At 41.4% G+C, this 21,974-nt stretch overlaps 1 protein-coding gene across 2 annotated transcripts in view; it reads left to right on the plus strand.

The window, feature by feature from the left end:
- The window catches only part of Stx11 (syntaxin 11), a 25,398-nt gene extending 14,658 nt beyond the window's left edge, over window positions 1-10,740 (plus strand). For both annotated transcript variants that reach the window (XM_055627720.1, XM_055627721.1), the window contains exon 2: window positions 8,788-10,740. In XM_055627720.1, coding sequence (XP_055483695.1) covers window positions 8,793-9,656 — 864 coding nt within the window. In that variant the 5' untranslated portion in view covers window positions 8,788-8,792 and the 3' untranslated portion in view covers window positions 9,657-10,740. The remainder of the gene's footprint in view (window positions 1-8,787) is intronic.
- Window positions 10,741-21,974: the final 11,234 nt, after the last annotated feature.

The following is a 21,974-nucleotide window of genomic DNA, read 5'->3' on the forward strand; positions in this document are numbered from 1 at the left end:
CCTTCCTTCCTTCCTTCCTTCCTTCCTTCCTTCCTTCCTTCCTTCCTCCCTCCCTCCCTCCCTCCCTTCCTTCCTTCCTTCCTTCTTTCCTTCCTTCCTTTCCCAGACAGGGTTTCTCTGTGTAGCCTTGGCTTTCCTGGAGATCACTCTGTAGACCAGGCTGGCCTCAAATTCACAGAGTCACAGAGATCCGCCTGCCTCTGCCTCCCAAGTGCTGGGATTACAGGTGTGCATCACCATTGCCTATCTATCACTGTGGTTTTCAACAGGAAAGACAGAACCAGCTTCTGATTTCAGATATGTGTACTTTTTGAAAAAGGAATGTGTATTCTTTATATGAAATTTTAGGTAAAATATGAATAGAATATCATAACTGTAACATGTAGTTAAAAATATATGTCTTAGGCCATGATCATCAAACATGATCATCAGGATAATTATTCAGAATATTGCTTATATTTTTATTTCAAATTATAACAAATTTTTGTTTTAAATGCATGAGAATTTAATTTCCACAAATTATGATTTTTCTGTGATTCGTGTTAGCCTCCTAATCTGGGATTAAAGGAGCGTACATTGCGGGGGCACAGAAGAGCTCAGGGAAAGCTGTCTCCATGAACATCATTACATAATGCACCCTTACGTGGTTAGTAGTCACTCTTTGTATTTTTGAGAGAACATGGGGTCTGTATAAGCCTTCCGCAGTAGGCAGGCTGTGGTTAGCTCTTCTGCTGGCTATGTCCAGGCTCAGCCATTCAGCCCCTCTCTTTGAGTAGTCCCCACTCTCCAGAAGGCTAGCTACAGCTTCCTCACAAGTTCCCAATAGAAGGGCACACCCCAGTGGCCTGTGCCATACAGGTATCTGCTTCTGTCCTCTTCTCAAAGCAAGATCTATTACCAAGTCTTATTCAAAGGACAGAGAAAGCAACAGTATTTCCAGCAGGGGACCTTTTGGTCTGAGACAGAGTAACCACTCAACCACAGTCTTGCTTTCTGTGGCTTTAATTACTTGTAATCAACTGTTTCCGGTAAAAATGAAGCAAAATATTCCAGAAGTTTAAATATATATATTTCAAGTAGCCTTTGCTGCACTATTCTATTTCTCTTTTATTTAATTTTACTTATTTTTTATTTTCTGTGTATACGTGTTTTGCCTGCACATATGTGTGCACTACTCATGTCTGGTGCATGTGGAGGCCAGAAGAGGCCTTAGATCCCCTAGAACCAGAGTTAGAAGTGTGTTCAGCAACTAGTCATGTCTAATTCCTATTGCACTGGTTGCCAGTAAAATTGAAGAGAAAGCGTGGCTTTCACAATCACCGCCCAAAAGGAGTAAAACGTGTTAGAGAAGAAGCTTCTCAGATCAATGCTGCATCGCCACACAGTTCAAAGGTGTGGATAAGGACAGCAGAGTCACCAGCAAACTCTGTCCAGTACAAGGAACCAATGAAATGTACCAATGTCTTTCTGAAGAGAATCTCCCACAGAAATGAATGAATCCCTTTGGTAATTGGAGGGAGAGACATCAATGATTAGGAAAGTCACTTATCTGGCAAACCTCACATATTGATATAATTGGAAAACTTAGACGTTTCTTCTTCTTGTGTATAAAAAAAGGCAGTCAGGGCCAGGCAGTTGTGGCACACACCTGTAATTCTAGCACTTGGGAAGCAGAGGCATCTCTGAGTGTAAGGCCAGCTGGTCTACAGAGCCCGCTCCAGAACAGCCAGGGCTACACAGAGAAACCCTATCTTGAAACCTGGGCCCCAAAGGAAATAAGAACAGGAGTCTTAGGGGGAAATGTCAGAGATTTCGTATGTATGTCAGAGATTTTGTATATATGTAGGTTGTCAGGCTTACGTGGCAAGCATTTCACCCACTGTGCTAGCTCACCTGCCTAAGAATTAAAAGGGACACATATTTTAATTTTTATACATTTTAAACTAAACAGAAATACCTCACTTTTCTTCCTTTTTCTAATCACCCCCAGTACTGTCCTTCAACTGCCACCCATGTCCCCTCCACTCCAAAATTTATAGTCTTTTTCTTTATTATTGTTACACCTGTGTATGTGTGTATGTATGTACATATGCACACACAACCTGCTGAGCCCATTTTTTTGTTGTCTGTGTATATAGTCTCAGGGTTGACCACTTCTTCCTCTCCTGGTAGTCATTTGTTGGCCATATTTCTTTGTCTGGGGATGGCACCCCATGAAACTTCTCCCTCTCCATGTTAGCATGTCAGCCGATAGTGCCATTGTTCTGGTCTTGCTTACGAAGCCATCCCTAGGACACATTCATATCTTCTGGCTCTAACTTTTATAATTACACTCCATCTCAATGAATGGTCTTTAAACTCATCTCGTACTTCAAATGAACCCTAAGAAAATATTAAATATGTATCTTTAAAGAGTTATTTATTTTTATTTTATGTGCTTTGGCATTTAGCCTGCATGTATGACTGTGTGAGGATGTCAGATCCCCTGGAGGTGAGTTGTAAATTGTTGTGAGCAGCCATGTGGATTCTAGGATTTGAACCCAGGTCTGTCTGGAAGCAGTCAGTGCTCTTAACCTCTGAGCCATCTCTCCAGCCCTGTTAAGCATGTTTGACAAATGTACTTTAAAAGAACCAACCTACTTGATTTTTTATTTTGTATTTTATTTTACTTTTTCAGAGATGAGGACTGAACCCAGGGACTTGCACTTGCTAGGCAAGCACTCTACCACTGAATTAAATCACCAACCCCTGGTTTTCATTTTATTTTTTTAATTACCTTGAGAGCAGCAACAAAATATTTCAAGCTTATGTTTGAGTTTGAGGCCAGCCTGGTCTACAGAGTGCATTCCAGAGCAGCCATGGCTGCAGAGAAACCCTGTCTCAGGCTCAGCGCAGTGGGGAGAAACTTTCTCTGTTTTTAATATGACAATCTTTAAAATCAAGAGACAGAGCAGAGAATCAAGAATTAGTCAGTGGAGTGAAGTGATTATTCATGGGTTTGAGTCAACCTTTTGGGGAAAGAGCTTTTGTTGTCTTTTGAGGGTGTGTTCTAATGAGTGAGCTAGAAAACAGCTGTGAAGCTGCTGTGACATAGTGGAATGTCCTGTTCCCAACCAGATGACTGTGGTGTGGGGGTGGCGGGCAGGAGGGACTGGAGCAGGTGGTTGAGCAAGGTCTGCATGGGTGATCGCAGCTGAGCAGGCTGTGACCTCACCAAGCGTGGGCAGGGCTGCAAGTTCAGCTCACCACACAGTGTACCCTCCAGAGAGGGGGTGCTACTGGAGCTTTTCCCAGGGTCTAAAGTGGACCAGCAGCCCTTTTGGTCTGTAGCCATCATCTCCTTTTATTATTTGAATTTTTCTAGAACCCCCCCCCCAACAGCTGTGTATTATAAAATCTGAAATAAGAGCTTGGCTACTCTATAAAAGTCATTATTTATGCTCTCTTGGGGACAAGATCCTTTCTGTTTCATCAATAGCTGGATACTACATCCAGTACAAAGCTCCTGTGTCTAAATGTGTACTTAAGTTCATATTGAAAGAAAAGTGCTAAACTTTCTGCAAGTAATGACAGCAGAATGAAGTTGAAACCCTTGTTTATCACAAGTGTAGAAAGGAAGGCCCCGACGAACTTTAGGATTGTTTCACCTCGGCTGTACACTCACTCCCCAGGTTTGGATGTCGGCTTCCCTCTGTATTCTGCATATCTATGTCTGGGTTTTCTCACTACAAGTCAAAACACTTGGCACATACTGTGAAAGCAGGAAGGATTCAACTTGCTGGTATTATGGAACATTTTGTTGACATATAAATTGTTTTGCTAGGGATGTAACAGCAAAGTATGACAGTCTGCATGGCTTCTAGGCCTGTCCAGTTTGCTGGCCACATTCTGCCAAGGTCAGCTATGAATGGAGCCCAAGGCAAAATCCATAAGCTTTCTTAAGACATTCTGAGTTGCTTTTGTTGCTGTTACTTTTTGCTCTTGTATGCAGGCTCTCTGGTGTGAATTTTGTAGATGGCCACATCATATCACTGTGTCAAAAGGATGGATACCCTGGCACCAGAACCGCATACCTCACAGTTCAAGGGTCCTGTAAACTCAGTAGCAAGGTTTTATCAGGCTTGGTGGTTTGAACACAATGTCCCCCATATCTCAGGCATTTGAACACTTGGTCCCCAGTTGACCTCCCTCTATTTGGGAGGTTTAGGAAGTGTGGCCTTGCTGGAGGAAGTATGTCACTAGAGATAAGATTTGAGAGTTTTAAGACTCACACCATTTTGAGTTTACCGTCTCTGCTTTATAGTTGCTACTTAAGATGTGAGTCCTCTGTCTTCTGCTCCCACAGCCATGCCTGCTGCCTCCCTGCCATAATGGACCCTTGGAACCACACACACATATAAACTCATTCTTCTACAAGCTGGCTTGGTCAGGGAACTTTATCATGGCATTCAAAAAATGACTAGTTGAGCAAGATTTGTTTCTTCTAGGTCTGCTTCTTTGGCTTTCAGATTAACTCTGTCTTCTCTTAGCCTTCCTCTGTGTGTATAAATTGTCTCCCACTGGATTCCTTATCAGCCATATTGAATTAGAATCCATCCCCCAAAACTTCATTTTAACTTAATTACTCCATTATTAGCTCAAAATACAAAAGCATTCTAACATACTAGAGTCAGAACTTTCACATATGAATTTGGGATGAGGCATAGTAAAGTTGAAATGATCCATGTGAGATAATTATTGACAAACATGCTGATTAAAGCCAATTAGAAGTTTTAAGTCCTTTTTATTGATGACCAGACCAAGAGTAAGCTTGTGACTCTTGATGCCCAAGCTCAAAAACATAGAGGTTTTAGAGGCAAAACCACAAAAGCCATAATAATTTACGTCAAGGTTAGATGAGGGTCACACTAGCCTTGAAACATTCATTTTTGGCAGAGCATGGCAATTAGTTTAGACACAACATGCCAACTATTATTTTACTTATATCTTTTCCATTCTTTTCTTTTCTACTCATTTTAATTATTTTGGTTAGTAACATCTGGACCATGGCCAAGGCCATGGAAGTCTCAAATGTGTTGCCAAGGCAGACATGATTGTTGGGAGGGCAAGGGCAGAGGGTGAGAACTGTCTAAGCCAGCAGCTTTCAACCTGTGGCCGCAACCCTTTCACAGTGGTCACCTAGGACCATCTGCATTGTAATTCATAACGGTAGCAAAAATACAATTTTTAAGCAACAAAAATAATTTTCTGGTTGAAGGTCACCACAGCATGTGGAACTGTGTTAAAGGATTGCAGCATTAGGAAAGTTGGGAACCACTTGTCTAAGCAAACACAAACTGGAGTCAGGATAAGGCGTTACCTTTGTCATTTCAAAAGGACATAATTTAGATTATAGCAATCAGCAGGTTTTTCACTGCTGCAAAGTAAATGTGCATAAAGCCTTTCCTCTATGAGCAGTTACTGCTACATTCTGTGCTCATGGAAAGCCTTCTTAGGGACAGAGAGACGGTGACCCTCCAGGGCTGTCCTCTGGATCCAGTGTGTTAGCTGTGCACTCACCATCCTCATTCATTGATCCTCTTGAACCATGCTTTCTGATATGACAGAAAATGTGCATGTGCAAGCATGTGTGTGTGCATATGTTGCCACATGTGTATATGTGTGCGTTCGTAGGCCAGAAGTTAACACGAGATATCTTCCAAAATTTCTCTCTACCTTATTTTTGAGTGACAGTCTCACTGAACTTGGTGCTAAGTAAGTGACTCAGCTGGCCAGTGAGCTTGGGGACTGGCCTGTATCTGCTGCCCAGGGCCCTGATTATAGAGCTGTATCCCTGCACCCAGATTTTCACATGGGCGCTGCTCAGTTTCAACTCAGGTCCTCATGCTTGGGTGGCAAACACTACCGACTAAGCGATATCCAGGAGAAAATAGCAAGATTTTATGGGTCAAATCTAACAATAGGATCCAGGTTCTAGTGCCCTGTGTATTTAGCTAAGAGAGCTGTGCTATTTTTCATTTTGAATTCTGTTGGAAAACTTATTAATGTACTTCAAGATACTACATAATAGTGACACTCAATATACATTTTTAATGCCCTTTTCTTAGTGTCTGCCTTAACTGTTCGTGTGAGAGTGAAAGGATTCTAATAAACTCCGCCTTTCTTGCTCATGCCACCTTGAGGGCTTCCTGGGTTGTTTTCATGACTTACTACACTGAAGGTGAGTTCTCCGATGATCTCATTTCATATGTAGCCTCTCTCCATCCTCAGAAGCTAGAAGGCTGTGATTATGAAAGCCGCCATCTTTCTGGAAGGGACAAAAGGCTAGAGCTATCCTTTTCCTTCACTATTGGTTCTTGGGCCTTTCAGTCTCTCTTCAACGTGGGGACCATTAAGGTTCTCCAGAACTGCCTGACTTTCATGATCACAAAGCTTCCATCTGTGGAATAGACTACAAATTTGATTATAAACCAGAATGGGCTTATTCCAGAAGCCCCAGTGCAGGCAGCTGCAGTGCTGAAAACCCTGCAGGTGACCTCACTGTCTCCCTATGGTTGAAATCTGCTTAGGCAGCATCATCTCTTTACTTATCTATGTGATCTCACATGGAATTGTATTGCTCAACCAAAGAAGGGTTAAGCAATCCTCCTCCCTTCCCTCTCTCTTTCACTTCCTTCCATCTCATATTGAGTTCTCAGACCCTTAGATGGCCTTCTAAACATTGTGACTTACTGAGTATTTTGTGCATCAAAATAACTTTTTAATATCTGCAATGACAATATGATGATACAAAATGTGCATGTCTCACAGGCTCACATGCCTTCTCATTAGAATAATGTGTACTTGAAAAGCTTTCTATGAACTGCTGAGCTGTCCTCCAGGAAGCATCTCTCAGTGTTTCCTCTTCCCAGCATTTTCCCTAGAAATCTCAGAATCCTGCCCATTTTAAAAAGTATTACCTTTAAATTTTTCTGCTGTCTTGGTGGGAGAAAAAGAGGTTGGAGAGATGGCTCAGTGGTCAAGACGATGTAGAGCTCTTGCAGAGGACTGGGTCTCAGTGCCCAGCACCCACACTGCATGGCTCACTGCTGTAACTCTAGCTCTAGGAAATTTGACACCTCTGGGTTCCATAAACATACACAGTATTAAAAATAATAAAGAATCTAAGAAGAAAAAGAAAGCTGGGCACGATGGCACACACCTTTAGTCCCAGCACTCAAGAGCAGATCTCTGTGAGTCTGAGGCCAGCCTGGTCTACAAAGTGAGTCCAGGACACCCAGGGCTCTGTTACACAGGAAAACCCTGTCTTGAAAAACAGGAAGAAAGAAAAGAAAGAAAGAACTCATTATTTTGTGTTCTCTTCTTTAATGGTGAATTTTTTTATGATTGTACATCTGCTGGAGATAGTTTTGTATATAATGCTTGAGTAGAGCTATTCTGCCTGACCCAGAAATGTTAAATATTTAAGGAGCTATCTCTCTCTCTCTCTCTCTCTCTCTCTCTATATATATATATATATCAAGTTAGATATATTTAACTTTATTTAAACTTATTGCAGTATGTACATGTATGAAATTTTATACAATACACCATTAACATGAATGATTTTACATTTATATGTCAATTAAAATAAATTTAAAATAATCAAAACTACAATCACCTTAACCCATTATCTGCCTTACAATTTCTCTTCAAGCCTATCCCCAAACTGAGTCTTTTTTCTGCCCAGTCAATTATTGTGCTAGGAGAGTGACATTTACTGTCACTGAGAAAGTCTGGTATTGATTTTACTTGCCAAAGAGCTGAAGTGGCTTTTGAAGCAACAGAATTTGTTATATTAAAAATTATCATTACAGAATAATACATTTTCTTCTTAGCCTATGTAAATAATGATCTTGGCAGCTGGGAGGGCATGGTCAGTGCTCACCATTCTCCATTATCACCAATCCAGGCAACTCCCTCCATGGGCACTACCGGATGCCATCAATCTAAAAGAGCCCTTGAGATCAAGTTCCCTGAGTGATTGTGGAAACTGTGGGAGTTACACTTTGCCACAGACTATGTAGCTGGAATACATTCTTTCTAGCCAGAACGTACCATGTATAGGGGCAAACTAGTCCCGCCTTCACATTTTCACTTCACTAAAAATGGGTGCACATAGGAAACGTTATTTTGCCTTAGTAATTATTTGTACCAACCTTACAAGGCTGGCCTTGAACTTACTGAGGTCCACTTATCTCTGCCTCCTATGTGATGGGTCTAAAGGAACGGCCACACAGGCCGAATAAACCAAGTTAACTTTTACAGGTTGTTCTAAGTACAAGAAGGGGTGTTTACCAGCGGCGGGTAGCCACAAAATAGAGAACGTTTGGTGTCTTTCTCGAAGCCTTGTACACTCTTTATTCAAAAGTTTGCAAAACTTTGTTGTTGTTTTATTTTTCTTTCTATATATCTGTGTGCCTAATTCATGATGGAGAAATAAAAACCAAGAAAAGGAAATGTTTCCCAAAGCAATCTAAAACTTTTGCATTACTGATTGAGTTGAGCCTGCGATTGTGAACCGTAGACGTGTGGAGGCTGTAGACCATAATCAAGGGTCTGAGTCTGCTCACAGTCGTTCTTTACTTAGAAGAAAAAGGTCAGGGGCCATTTAGCCCCGTTAATGCGCCCACGGAAACGGAATTAGGAGCACAGAGCAGAGCACATTCTCTATCTTGAGCTTCAGCCCCTCTGAAAGCACAGATCCGACTGTCACTAAAGGATTCTAACGACTGTCTCTATTTGTAGGCAAAATGAAGGACCGGCTTGCAGAGCTTCTGGAGTTGTCCAGGAGCTATGACCAGCAGTTCCCAGATGGGGATGATGACTTTGACGCTCCTCACGAGGACATCGTGTTCGAGACCGACCACATCCTGGAGTCCTTGTACCGGGTCATCCAAGACATCCAGGATGAAAACCAGCTGCTGATGGTCGATGTGAGACGCCTGGGGAGGCAGAACGTCCGCTTCCTCACCTCCATGCGGCGCCTCAGCAGCATCAAGCGCGACACCAACTCCATCGCCAAGGCCATCAAGACCCGTGGTGAGGGCATCCACCAGAAGCTGCGCTCTGTGAAGGAGCTGAGCGAGCAGGCGGAGACCAGGCACGGCGCGCAGTCGGCGGTGGCTCGCATCTCGCACGCGCACTACAGCGCGCTGGCCCGCGCCTTCCAGCAAACCATGTATGAGTACAACCAGGCCGAGATGAAACAGCGCGACAACTGCAAGATCCGCATCCAGCGGCAGCTGGAGATCATGGGCAAGGACGTGTCGGGCGAGCAGATAGAGGACATGTTCGAGCAGGGCAAGTGGGACGTGTTCTCCGAGAACCTGCTGGCCGACGTGAAGGGCGCTCGGGCGGCGCTCAATGAGATCGAGAGCCGCCACCGCGAGCTGCTGCGTCTGGAGGGTCGCATCCGCGACGTGCACGAGCTCTTCCTGCAGATGGCTGTGCTGGTGGAAAAGCAGGAGGACACGCTGAACGTCATCGAGCTCAACGTGCAGAAGACCCTGGACTACACCGGCCAGGCCAAGGCGCAGGTGCGCAAGGCGGTGCAGTACAAGAAGAAGAACCCCTGCAGGACCATCTGCTGCTTCTGCTGCCCCTGTGTCAACTAGCAGCTGCCTTGGGCTGCCACTGCTCGTGGCTGGGTGGGAAACATGTTCAGGATGCCACTCAAAGACATCCTGCACTGGGCCTAGGGAAAGTGTCCCTACGCCTTGCCGAGGAGTTCAGAGCGTAGAGAAAGGAAGTTGGGGTTGGGATGCACCGGCCTGCCAGCATAGTTGTTAGCATCCTATGGTTGGTTGATGTGGGCAGATTACCACTGGAGTTTTGTGCCGTCATTATAGGATACACAGCGCTCACATCACAGGGAGGAGCTGACGTTGCTAAGATCAGTGTTTTGAAGACTAAGGTGAACATATGCGCATACTATGAGCACATTATCAAAACTTGCCTTCGTTTGTCCTTTCTAGAAAGCTCCTTGGTGCTATTCGATTTTGAGTGACATTCGTTTGAGTATTCCTTTTGAATAACGCTGACCTTGGTGGTAAACGATTTCATTCCCTTCTGATTATCTATTTTTGTTGTGTGAGTCCTATGTGGAAACATTCCTTGGCTCACTTCCCCTCCTCACTAAACTGCATTGACCACTGTTTCCTTATCTCTCACCTTTTACCACTTCCACCAGTATATATATATATATATATGAATAATTTTCCAAATATTTTTAAGCACCGGATTGAACACGCATTCAAGTTAAACTTTGTATCAGTCAACATTTCATATATTTTCATAGACGACATTTATTTAAAACTTATCTTTGTACTTCGTTTCCTACGAATATGTGTGTTAATGTAAGTAATATTTTCAATCACATGTGCATAATGTGCAAGTGGAGTAAACTGGGCTTTCGTAAATTCTGTCTATGAACAAGAACGTTTTCTGCGAGTGTCAGTATTAGCTGATTGTTCTGAGTGTAGCTCATTCCTGTCTGCGCAGCTCAGTTTGGGTCAAACTTTATTTTGAACAAGTGTGTGCTGTCATTAGTGAAGATAAGTGAAGTTTGAAAACACATGAAATAACTAGCAATACTAAACTGTTCTTGGAAATTTATCTTACTGTGAACCATTCCTTTCATACATTAAAGCAGAGAGATTTAAAGTGAAATAATCTTGTTTTTCAAATAAGTCTAATAAATGTGACGTTATAACTATCTTTTTCTGTATCCATATCTTGACCCACGGAGGCTAAATTGTCTTTTTCATTGCTGTTCATAACTTCAATATGTGCATGAAACTCTAAACAAAGGATAAACTCAAGGAGTTTAAAACAGAGTGCCCGATTTACAGTTTTCACAGTCATTTAGAAGAATCAACTCTCAACTCCTACCCATTCTTTAATACACGAGTAATTTTGGCTGAAAGTCCTGTATCTTAAGTTCTTAAGAAGAAGGGTTTTGAAAGAGAAGAAAGAGGAATAGGAAGTCTTTGGGGCCCTTTGATCTTGTGAGAGAGAGTGGCCCTGTGCATAGGTTGCTCTTTACAATTTGCTGGGAAACTGTGAAAACTGAGCCCTGCCAGGCTCTCCTCACACTTTGCCCAGCTTATTTGTCAACTCACTACTGGGATGCTTCCCTTCCATGAAGGGAGAAGAGGAAGTTCCCACAGGGCCCCATGCCCTAGTTTTTACTGTAGAGAAGAGAGAGTCTGTCTATGGAAACTAGATATTTTCTGCAAGAAGAAACAGTTCATGAATTTAACTTACAGGAAGGAACTCTGGAAGAAATTTTCTTTCTTCTTTTAGAACCATTATGAAAGTAAACAACTTTCTGCGCCTGCTAATTTTCTTTTTTCAAGACAGAGCCTCACTATATAGCCCCAGCTGACTTAGTACTCACTATACAGGCCAGGCTGGTCTTAAGCTCACAGATCTATCCTCCTGCCTCTGCCTCCTGAGGGCTGAGTTTAAAGTCGTGTTCCACCACACCAAGTTAGAACACTTCTTTCCTAAATAATCCTAATGATTATGTTTTCACAGTGGTAACTATTCTATCTTGTTTGTTTCTACTCGGCTTTGCTATTTTGTTCTATTCTATTCTTCTATTCTATCCTATTCTACTCTTTTCATTTCTGCTCTATGCTATGACATGCCATGCCATGCCATGCCATGCCATGCTATGCTATTCTGTCATATCCACAAAAAAATCATTTAAACACAGTTTGGCAAAAGTTTTTTCCTGATGCTTCCCAAGACCTGGATCATAAGCTTCATGAGGAGTTCTGGAAAGCCATCGAGGCTGGAGCACAGACCTCATATCCTACCATAACACCCCAAAGCTCTTTTAAGAGGTAACAGTGAAATGCCAGCTTTGGCCTTTGAAAAGGGTGTTCAGAGTCCCTAAGTGATGAAACACGGTTGGCTCCTCCTCCTTGATATTCACTTGACAGACCCTGAGAAGTGACATTGGGCAAACTCCAAACACTAACGCCATATTGAGGGCAGCATGAAAAAAGGGTCACAAAGAAAATTCTTAAGAGCAGAAGATGGGTCCAGAAGATAAATGCATTTACCTCTGGGTTTGGTGACCTGAATAACACCCCTAAATCCTACATGTTAGAAGGAGAGACCTGACTCTCACAGGTTGTCTACACACAAAAATAAATGAGCAAATAAATAAATAGGCATAAGTAAATGAATAAACAAGCATAAACATTTATAGTTAATATAAGAGTTTGAAACAGTTGTAATCAGAATACCAAGCAGCCTTACTCCAAATAACAGCATTGAAAATCACTGCAATTAATGCAGCATGACTATTAGAAACAGAGTGTGAGAAGCCAGGAGGAAGCCATTTTCATACCATCTTGTCTTTATTCCAAACACATGTTATGGAATGGACAATTATCCTTATACAGAAGAAACTCCCACTTTATCAGTGTGTTCTCTTTAATTTGTAACACTATTTTAAGCTATTAATTTGTTTGTAGGTGTGCAAAGAGAGGTACCTTCAACTGATGTCATCAAACTGGAAATAGATGTCAGCAGCTGGAAATTTTACCCTATATTTATAAAAATTAATTTTCTAGTTAGCATATAAAATAGTGCTTTTTAAGTTAATACACATGATAATGGGATTCAATATGGCATTTTCACATATGTCATTTTATTTTGTTCTTTCTCATCCCTCTCACCTCACCATCTTCCCACCTCAACCCACCCTTTACACCTCTTGCTGGTCCCTTTCCTCCCCTCAAATTATAACACCCTCTACACTGCCTTTTGCTCTTAGGTTACATGCATTCCGTTACTCTGTTTTTCTTCCTTCCTCTTACCTCCATTAAGATCTCTTCCTCCAAGACGATCCAAACAGTCCTGATGAGACTTAACAAGCTATGGGTGGCAATAGTGGAGAACGCCCCCTTTCGGTGGACTAGGGGAAGGTGATGAGGGAAGAAGGAAGAAGGGTGGGACTGGGGGGAATTGAGGGAGGGGTCTTCAATCGGGATATATAACGAATAAATTGTGAAAAAAAATAAAAATTAAAAAAAAGAAATTTAAAAAGATGTCTTCCGCCCTTCTTTTATTTATTTATGAAACATACACACACACACATACACACACAAAGGAATTAAGGGATTTAAATCTAGACTCTGAATACAGAAGAAAGCATGTAGTATTTGTCTTTCTGAGTCTGGTTTATTTGGGGGGGGGTTGGTTCTTTTTATTTTTGAGACAGGGTTTCTCTATGTAACCTTGAATGTCGTTAAACTCACTATGTAGATTGTGAATTTAAGGCTGGACTTAAAAAAGATTTGCCTAACCCTGGCTTCCAAGTTCTGGGATTAAAGTCTTGTGTCATCATGCCTGGCTGGAGTCTGCCTTATTCCATTTAACATACTGATTTCTACTTTCATACATTTCCCTAAAAATGCCATGATTTCTTCACAACTGAATAAAATCCCCTTGTGTGTAGTGTCACATTTTCTTCATCTATTTATCTCTTACTAGACATCTAGGCTGGCTCCATATTCTAGCTATATGCAGCAACAAGCAGGGACATTCAAGTATCTCTGCCGCATGTGTACTTAGAGGCCTTCAAGGGCCTACTCCACAGTGCTTGATCTTTGTTGTCGACTTGCCTGGATCCAGAATCAAAGAAAAGGTAAGCTTCTGGCACTCCTATGAGGTGTTCTCTTCATCAGGTTAGTTGAAGTGGAAAGATGACTGTAAATGTGGGCGGCACCTTCTGGTGAAGCCTACACAAATGAAGATGCAAGAAGGAAACTTCTCATTGGGTGCAGTGGCGCATGCCTATAATCCCAGCCTGAGTCCAGGACAACCAAGGCTACACAAAGAAATCCTTTCTCTAAAAACCTTCACTCTTGATTACAAGTTCATCTACCCTGTTTTTGCTGCTGCTACATTTCACTGCTGGTACAACCCCACTCGTTCCATGGGCTGAAGACCAATAGCTCTCCAGGAATTCTCCAGGCCTTCAGCACCACACTGGGACTACTGAGACACTCAGTCTTGCCAATCAAATAGCTACTGGAATCTCAGGCTTTCTGATGTGAAGCAGCCATCACTGGACTACTCAGGCCATGTCATGTAAGCCAAGCTAAGAAATCCCTACTCTATCAGGCTGTTCCTCTAATCATGACTAATGAGACACTGGATCACAAGGGAGTCCTAGTTTCATTTTCTTAGTTACATTAGTGTGGATTTCCACAGTGGCTGCACCAGCTGGCATTGTCATCATCAGTGTGTAAAGCACCCCCACATCCTCATGAGCATCTGTTAATTTTTGTTTTCTTAATGACAGCCATTCTGACATGGTGAGATAGACTTATCAAAGTGGCTTTACTTTACATTTCTCTGATGGCTAAGAATATTGAATATTTCTCCAAATATTTACTGGCCATTTGTATTTAATCTTTGAGAACAGCCTATTCATTTTATTAGTCTGTTTCTTTGCTATGTAATTTGGTATTCTGATATTTAATTTTTGTATCTCTGCTAACTCCCTGTCTGATGTACACTTTGCAAGTATTATTTTTCTCATTCCATAGGCTCTTCACTTTGTTAATTTTTTTTGCTATTTTTTCTATTTATCTATTTTTAAAAATTTACTGACAAACTGATATATATATATGTAATAAATTTTATTCACTTTCACTCCCCATTTTTCCTTTCACTCTCTTCCCACTGAGACTCTTCTCTGCAAGAAGTTCTTTCTTACTTCCATGTCCTTTGTGTGTGACAACTGAGTGCAAATAGGTTACCCTATAAGCACGGGTGCATGGTGATTTACTGATGGAGCATGGGCACCTTATCAGTGGCTACACTGCTAAGGTAGGTTTATTGGGCAACGAAGAATATTGTTGAAGGTTAAAGTTTAATATTGATTTATCTTTTAGTTAAGCAGTGGTTATTCCTAAACCAGCTGTATTCCCAACACAGAGACTAGGATTTATTTAATTAACCTAGAACACAATGCTGGGCAATAGTTACTCCACCCTAAACTTCTAAACCTACATAGTTTCCAACCATTCAGATTTCACCCATTATACTCGCTTTTAGTTATATCTTAGGTCCAATTCATCTCTCCTTGTGGTTCCAAGTCCTGTCCTGCTGATGTATCCTCTCAGACTCCTCCCACTCACTTTCTTCTCTTCCCCTCCCAACCACGATGTCCCACCCTTTACTCACCATTGCACAGCCTTGGGGCTGGTTGTTTAATTGACAATACAGAGAACAAATTGTAGCATGTTTACAGAAACTTGAAATAGGTGATGCTTAGAATAAACATCACAATGCAATGTCCAGATTTGAGGTAGAGAAATCAGCATTTGAATGAACAAGGGTAAACTGTATACATTCCACAAGAACATTATACCAACGCTAGAACAATATCAATATTCTGTATTGTTTGGAGAATCTTTGGGCCCTCCCTATCCAACAACTCACAGGAAAGCATCTCCACCTGGCATCAAAAATTTTGTTTCATAATCTATGGCTTCTGAAAGGAGTATTACTCTTCATTCAAACTCATTTTTTGTTCTTTTTTTTTTTTTTAAAAATTCATGTATGTGGTTGTTTTTCCTATATATATATATCTGTGTACCATGTATGCCCACAGAGGCTGGAAGAGAATGTCAAATCCCCTGGAACTGATGTAGGAGATGGTTGTGAGTGACCATGTAGGTGCAGGGAATTGAACCCATGTTCTCTAAGAGAGCATCCAGTACTCCTAACTACTAGCCATTTCTCCACATTCCCCTTACTCTTTTTCTTTAAATTACATATTTTTACTACTCTTATAAAGTAGTAAGTTTTCATTTAATCTTTTCATATGTCTTTCATATGTATTCCTCCTTCAATCTTTTCTGAACATGCGTGATCCAGTTTATTGTGCCATGTTTTAATTTTTAAATTAATTTTTTATTTTTTTATATTAGTTACAGTTTATTAACTTTATATCCCAGCTGTAGCCCCCTCCCTCGTTCCCTTCCAAACCCACCCTCCCTCCCTTGTCTCTTCCCTACCCCTCTTTAAGTCCACTAATAGGAGAGGTGCTCCTCCCCTTCCATAAAATTAAAACACAGCCACAGAGAAGGCTATTGCAGCCGTGTTTTAATTTTACATAATTCCACATGTTCTACTGAGCTACGGTCAACAAAATTGTTGGTGATGTTTTGTTATATGTGACTTTTTTCATTCATTTAGGTTCTTCAATATTTTTCAAAACTCAGTTTCCTTGCTGAATTTCTCTTCTATGGTGCCTGATTTTTTTTTTTTTTTTTTTTTTTACAGTGCTATAACGTTAAGCTCATAGACATGGAAGCTGGAGTACAAGCTTGAACAGTCTGAGCTTCTGGTGAAAGCCTTGTGCTGCCCCATGCATGGTATAATACAGAAAGGAAGGGAGCTTATTGTTACCATAATATTATTGCACAGTGTGTAAAGTTTACCCTTGTATTATTCATATGCTGATCTCCCTAACCCACTATCTCATTTCAATCCAGACATGGCATTGTAATATTTATTATAAGAATCTCCTGTCTCAAATTTGTGTAAACATGGCTCACCATTTATTCTCTGTCTTTCACATAAAGCTGGCCAGCCAGTACCTGGGCAAAAGAGAGAATAGGGTGAGATTTCTGATTCTTGGGAGAGAAGGAGTCAAACAGGAGAGAGGAATTTGTCAATGATGAGGAGAGAGGGAAGGACATCATGAAATTGCAGCTGGACCATAGAAGGCCATAAATGCAAGTGTTAAGCGGATTTGGGCCGGGAGGTAGCTAGATTATCTTAGAGGAGCAGAATAGAATAATAATGCTCAGTTACTGTGTATTTAAGCTAATTAAATAAATTATAGCTTCTCTGTATCAACTATTTGGGAACTGAGTTAAAGAAATTGTTGATTTATTAATTTTATGCTACAGTTTATGCAAAGAGGGAGGGAACAAAAGAGACAATATTTTATAGTATCATTTATTAAAATTATATTTATTAAAATATTTATTAAAAATTAATAAAATTAGTCTCTGGATTAATGATAACTAATTCAGTTTCCAAAAGAAAAGGTGAACTCACTTCTGCATGTAAAACATCAGTCTGCTCACGGTGGTTCTATCGTCATGACACAAAAGTATAAGGCTGCCTCCTTATACTGACTGCTTCCTGGATTCCAATCCTAAACATGGAATTTGGTAGGGTCTGACAAAATGAAATCTTAGCATGAATGACTTAGGGAATAGGCAATCTGAAACAGCTGAGCAAAGAAAGTGAAGGTCTGTCTAGGGTGGATAATGCCAATCCCAAAATTCATACATTATTGGATGTTAATGTCAGTGTCAGATGTGGGATACCTCATGAGGAGTTGTTGTCTAGAAAGATCCCAGAGGCCAAAACGATACAGGCTAGCTCTGTTCTTCTTAGCTGGCCACCAGAACCAGACAGTAAGAAACTATTGCTGAATATTTTATATACTTGGTTGCAGAACAAAAAGAAACCACACTAAGGCTGAACTTCCTCTCTGCTTTTTAGATTTCATCATATCAAAGTTCCTATGCAGGCATCTGGGAGAGAAAACTCAACAGTGGTCTTTCCCATCTTTGAGTTTTACATACCACAATACCAGTTGGCAGACAAGATGTTCCACTGCTACAATACTGGCACAATTGTTATGGGTGCATCCAACTCATTTCTGCTTGACTCTGAGGCACGAGGCACACTTCACAAGAGGGAGTCCATGCCTAATACTGTGAATCTGGTCGAAGGCTCATGACTGGGGAAGTCATGGTCACTAGGAGTGAACCTATTGCTTTTGTTTTATTAAATTAATAGGTCCAAGCTACCTCCCCCATACTTGTGTTTATAACCATAGACTAGTGCTGTTCTCAGCCTTGCTCAAAACTTTTATTTGCAGTGAATTGTGGTCAATGCAGGCTCAGTGCTGGCCTGTCCTGAGACTGAGTAACCGTTGGGTGCTCAAATCTTAAATGGGACATCTGTACCATCCCCTGAAAGGTTCAGGGAATATCACGGAGGAAGGGAGGAAAATAATTAAGAACCAGACAGGGAGGATGGCTGTGAGATGCTGTGGCACTCACCAACTCACAGCTGTTGAGATTGCCTGACCAGTGCCCACTGGAGACTCCAGTTCTTAAGCCTTCAATCACAGATTGAGGAAGGGCTCAAAGGGCTCAGCCCTGGCCAGGGGTCATAAGAGCAGTTCTGATTTCTGGAGAGAAAGTCATTGTATTCAGTGAAGAGGCCACAGGTGAGTCACTGATGCTCCACCATTGACTGGCTCCGTGCACATGTGTGTGGCCAGTTAGACCTAGTGTGTCAGTAGAGAAAGAAAAGAAAGAGAGAAAAACAAAAAGAACTAAAGGTGAGGTGGAGACTTGGGGTGGGGATGAAGAGTGTGGGATAAATGTGAGTATGACTTGAATGTGTTTGTGTGTGCGTGTGTGAATGTGTGTGTGCATGAGTGTGTGTACATAAAATTTTCAAAGATAAATTAATTTTTAAAAGAAGACAGTGAATGTGGACATCTAAGTCCCAGTCAGTGACCAGCACACCTTGCACAGAGCTCAGAAGGCCTGCGGTGAGGCAGAGCTTGGGAGAGATAATTTCGGGAGGTGCAACTCAGGTGATAGGCATAAAAAGAAAGCTGCAAAACTGTTTCATCTAAAAGTGATTTTTGGAAATTATTTTTCTTCCAACCACATAAAAGCTTTTCAAAAAATGTAGCGGGGTCACGTGGGCAGCTAGAGTACAGATTAGTAGTGTGGTGTGTATGTTTTGCATTCTCTGGGCCTTAGATTTTATCCACAAAACACACATACACACACACAAACACACAAACAAACACACACACACACAGTGTTTGGGGTAAGAGAAATTTGAGGAAAAGTGTGTTGGCTTAGGTTTAATCTGTTCTGTTCCTCTCTAATGTAAAATCTATTTAGATAATTTATGCAAAATAATTAACCGTCTGCTCCCAATTGTGAAAGGCTGTGTTTCAGGTCAGTAGCTGTGGATTTCTGTCCTAAAATAATCTCAATCACTGAGGTTGTGTAGGAGAGCCCCTGAGATACCAGTCCATTCCTGTGTGTACTTTGGCCCCAGGTACCCCACATGGACTGCTTAGACCCATGAAGCTTATTTAGTGCCAAAAATACCTATCAGGAGCCTGCAAGATGGCCAAGGTGGTAAAGGCATTTGCTACCAAGCCTAAATTCAATTTCCAGAACTCACATAGCGGTGTGAAAGAACCAGCTCTCACAAACTGTCCACTGACTTCCACAAGCTGCCTTCAGCATATGCATGTCACACACACACACACACACACACACACACACACACACACTGTATCTTTTTTTTTTCATTTACACTTCATACGGTCTGTGAATTAAATAGCTGGAAGGCCATTCCCAGTCTGCAGGAGTTAAAGTAACGTGTGGGTGCAGGAGAATCCTGAGCTACACTTACCAAGCTAGGAACTTAGCTGGATTTCCAGGGACAAACAAATGTTTCATCTCAGTGGCAGCTGTCTCTCAAGAAGCCATGGGGAACCCTCAGAAGGGAGAAGGAAATACAAGGAATGTCACCCTAGATACAACGGAGTAATTTAGCCTCCACGTGACAAACCAGGAATTTTTCTTGCCCTCTCCTGCACATAGGAATGTTTGACTAGTTGATTCTGTGCCTTGCCCTGTGGTTTGCCCCAGTGCGATGCCGCCTTAAATGGGCATAGGGACATGATCTCTCCATAATCTTCAGCCACACTTTGCAATCTGTTGATGGAAAAAGAGAAAAAAGCCTGTCAAACAAGGAATGTCACTTAGTGGTAAGGTGTTAGGACATGCATTTAGAAGAAGAAATTTAAATTTCCCATTAGGGAAATTTAAAAATCTCCCTTTCTACACCTCATCAAAAGGACTCCCTGCATTAACCATTATCAATGTTTGACGTAATTATTCAATAAGCTCTCATTTCCAATGGGAAATGACAGTCTCTGCACTCACATGTACCCCTCATGGTGAGACATTAAAAGCAGACCTGTGGCATGCAGTAGAGGGCTAGCAACACATAAAGAACCCTCCTTTTCTGTGGGTATGAGCTAAAACAACCTGGAATAAATACTTTTAAGATAATCCAGTGGTATTAGTGAATTAGTGTCTATAATAAAATAAAAATGAAACGACGAGTGTCATGGCCAATGCCTGTAAACCCCAACTAGAGAGACTGAGGCAGGAGGATTACCAATTGTTTAGAGCCAATCTGGGATTTAAAGGTGAAAGAAAACAGATTTAAAAAAAAAAAAAAAAAAACAACTAGCTGGGAGACATAGCTGAGTGGCAGTGTTTGGCTATCAGTTTATCAGTTCCTGGTAGAGAAAAGAAAGAATGAATGAAAAAATTAAAGAAAGGAAGGAAGGAAGAAAGAAAGGAAGAAGGAAGAAAGATTTAAAACAAAACAAAACAAAAAAATAAACAAAAACAAGAGAACGCCAAATTCTTCCAGGTTCATCCCAAGAAGATAAGACAAAACCTAAAAGAGGGGAGCTAAAAATTAAACAAAGGGACATTCCAGTGTCAAGAGTCGGGGAGGGGGAACTTCCATGTGTTATTTTGCAAATAAAAAAATTAAACCAACATCGAATGGCAGAGAAGCACTTAAAGAAATGCTCAACCTCATTAGCCATTAGGGAAATGCAAATCAAAACGACCCTGAGATTTCACCTTACACCCATCAGAATGGCCAAGATGAAAAACTCAAGTGACAACACATGCTGGAGAGGTTGTGGAGAAAGGGGAACCCTCCTCCATTGCTGGTGGGAATGTAAACTGGTACAAGCACTTTGGAAGTCAATTTGGCACTTTCTCAGACAATTAGGAATAGTGCTACCTCAAGACCCAGCTATACCCCTCCTAGGTATATACCCAAAATTTGCTCAAGTACAGAACAAGGACATTTGTTCAACCATGTTTGTAGCAGCTTTATTTGTAATAGCCAGAACCTGGAAACAACCCAGATGTCCATCAACGGAGGAATGGGTACAGAAATTGTGGTATTTTTACACAATGGAATACTACTCAGCAATCAAAAAGGAGGAAATCATGAAATTTGCAGGCAAATGGTGGGATCTAGAAAAGATCATTCTGAGTGAAGTATCCCAGAAGGAGAAAGACAAATATGGTATATACTCGCTTATATAGACCTACAAGATATGATAAACATAATGAAATCTACACACCTAAAGAAGATAATCAAGAAAGCAGACACAGGCGAAGATGATCAATCCTCATTTAGAAAGACAAATGGGATGTGCATTGAACGTATGACAGGAGTCTACCACAAAAGGCATCTGAAAGACTCTACCTAGCAGTGTTTCAAAGCAGACACTAAGACTCCTAACCAAACCCTCGGCATAGTGCAGGGAATCATATGAAAGAAGGGGAGTTAGTATGATCTGGAAAGGATAGGAGCTCTACAAGGACCAAATATATCCGGGCACAGGGTCTTTTCTGAGACTGACACTCAACCAAGGACCATCTATGGATATAACCTAGAACTTCTGCTCTGATGTGGCCCGTGGCAGCTCAGTAACCAAGTAGTTTCTCAAAATAAGGGGAACAAGAACTATTTCTAACAGGATCTCAAGGGCAAGCTCTTTGACCTCCCCCCCCCCCCAGGGGAGGAGCAGTCCTATTAGGCCACAGAGGAGGACTTTGCAGCCAGCCCTGAAGATACCTGATAAAACAGGGTCAAATGAACAGTGGACTTGGAAAGGGGCAAGGAGAAGACCAGGGAGGGAGTGTGGGGTTGGGGAGGGAATGAGGGAGCGGGATACAGCTGGGACACAGTTAACAAAATGTAACTAATAAGAAAAATAAAATTAAAAAAAAAGAAATTAA

Source organism: Psammomys obesus, unplaced genomic scaffold (genome assembly GCF_907164565.1).
Source record: "Psammomys obesus unplaced genomic scaffold, mPsaObe1.curated_primary_1811, whole genome shotgun sequence".
Lineage (NCBI taxonomy): Eukaryota > Metazoa > Chordata > Mammalia > Rodentia > Muridae > Psammomys > Psammomys obesus.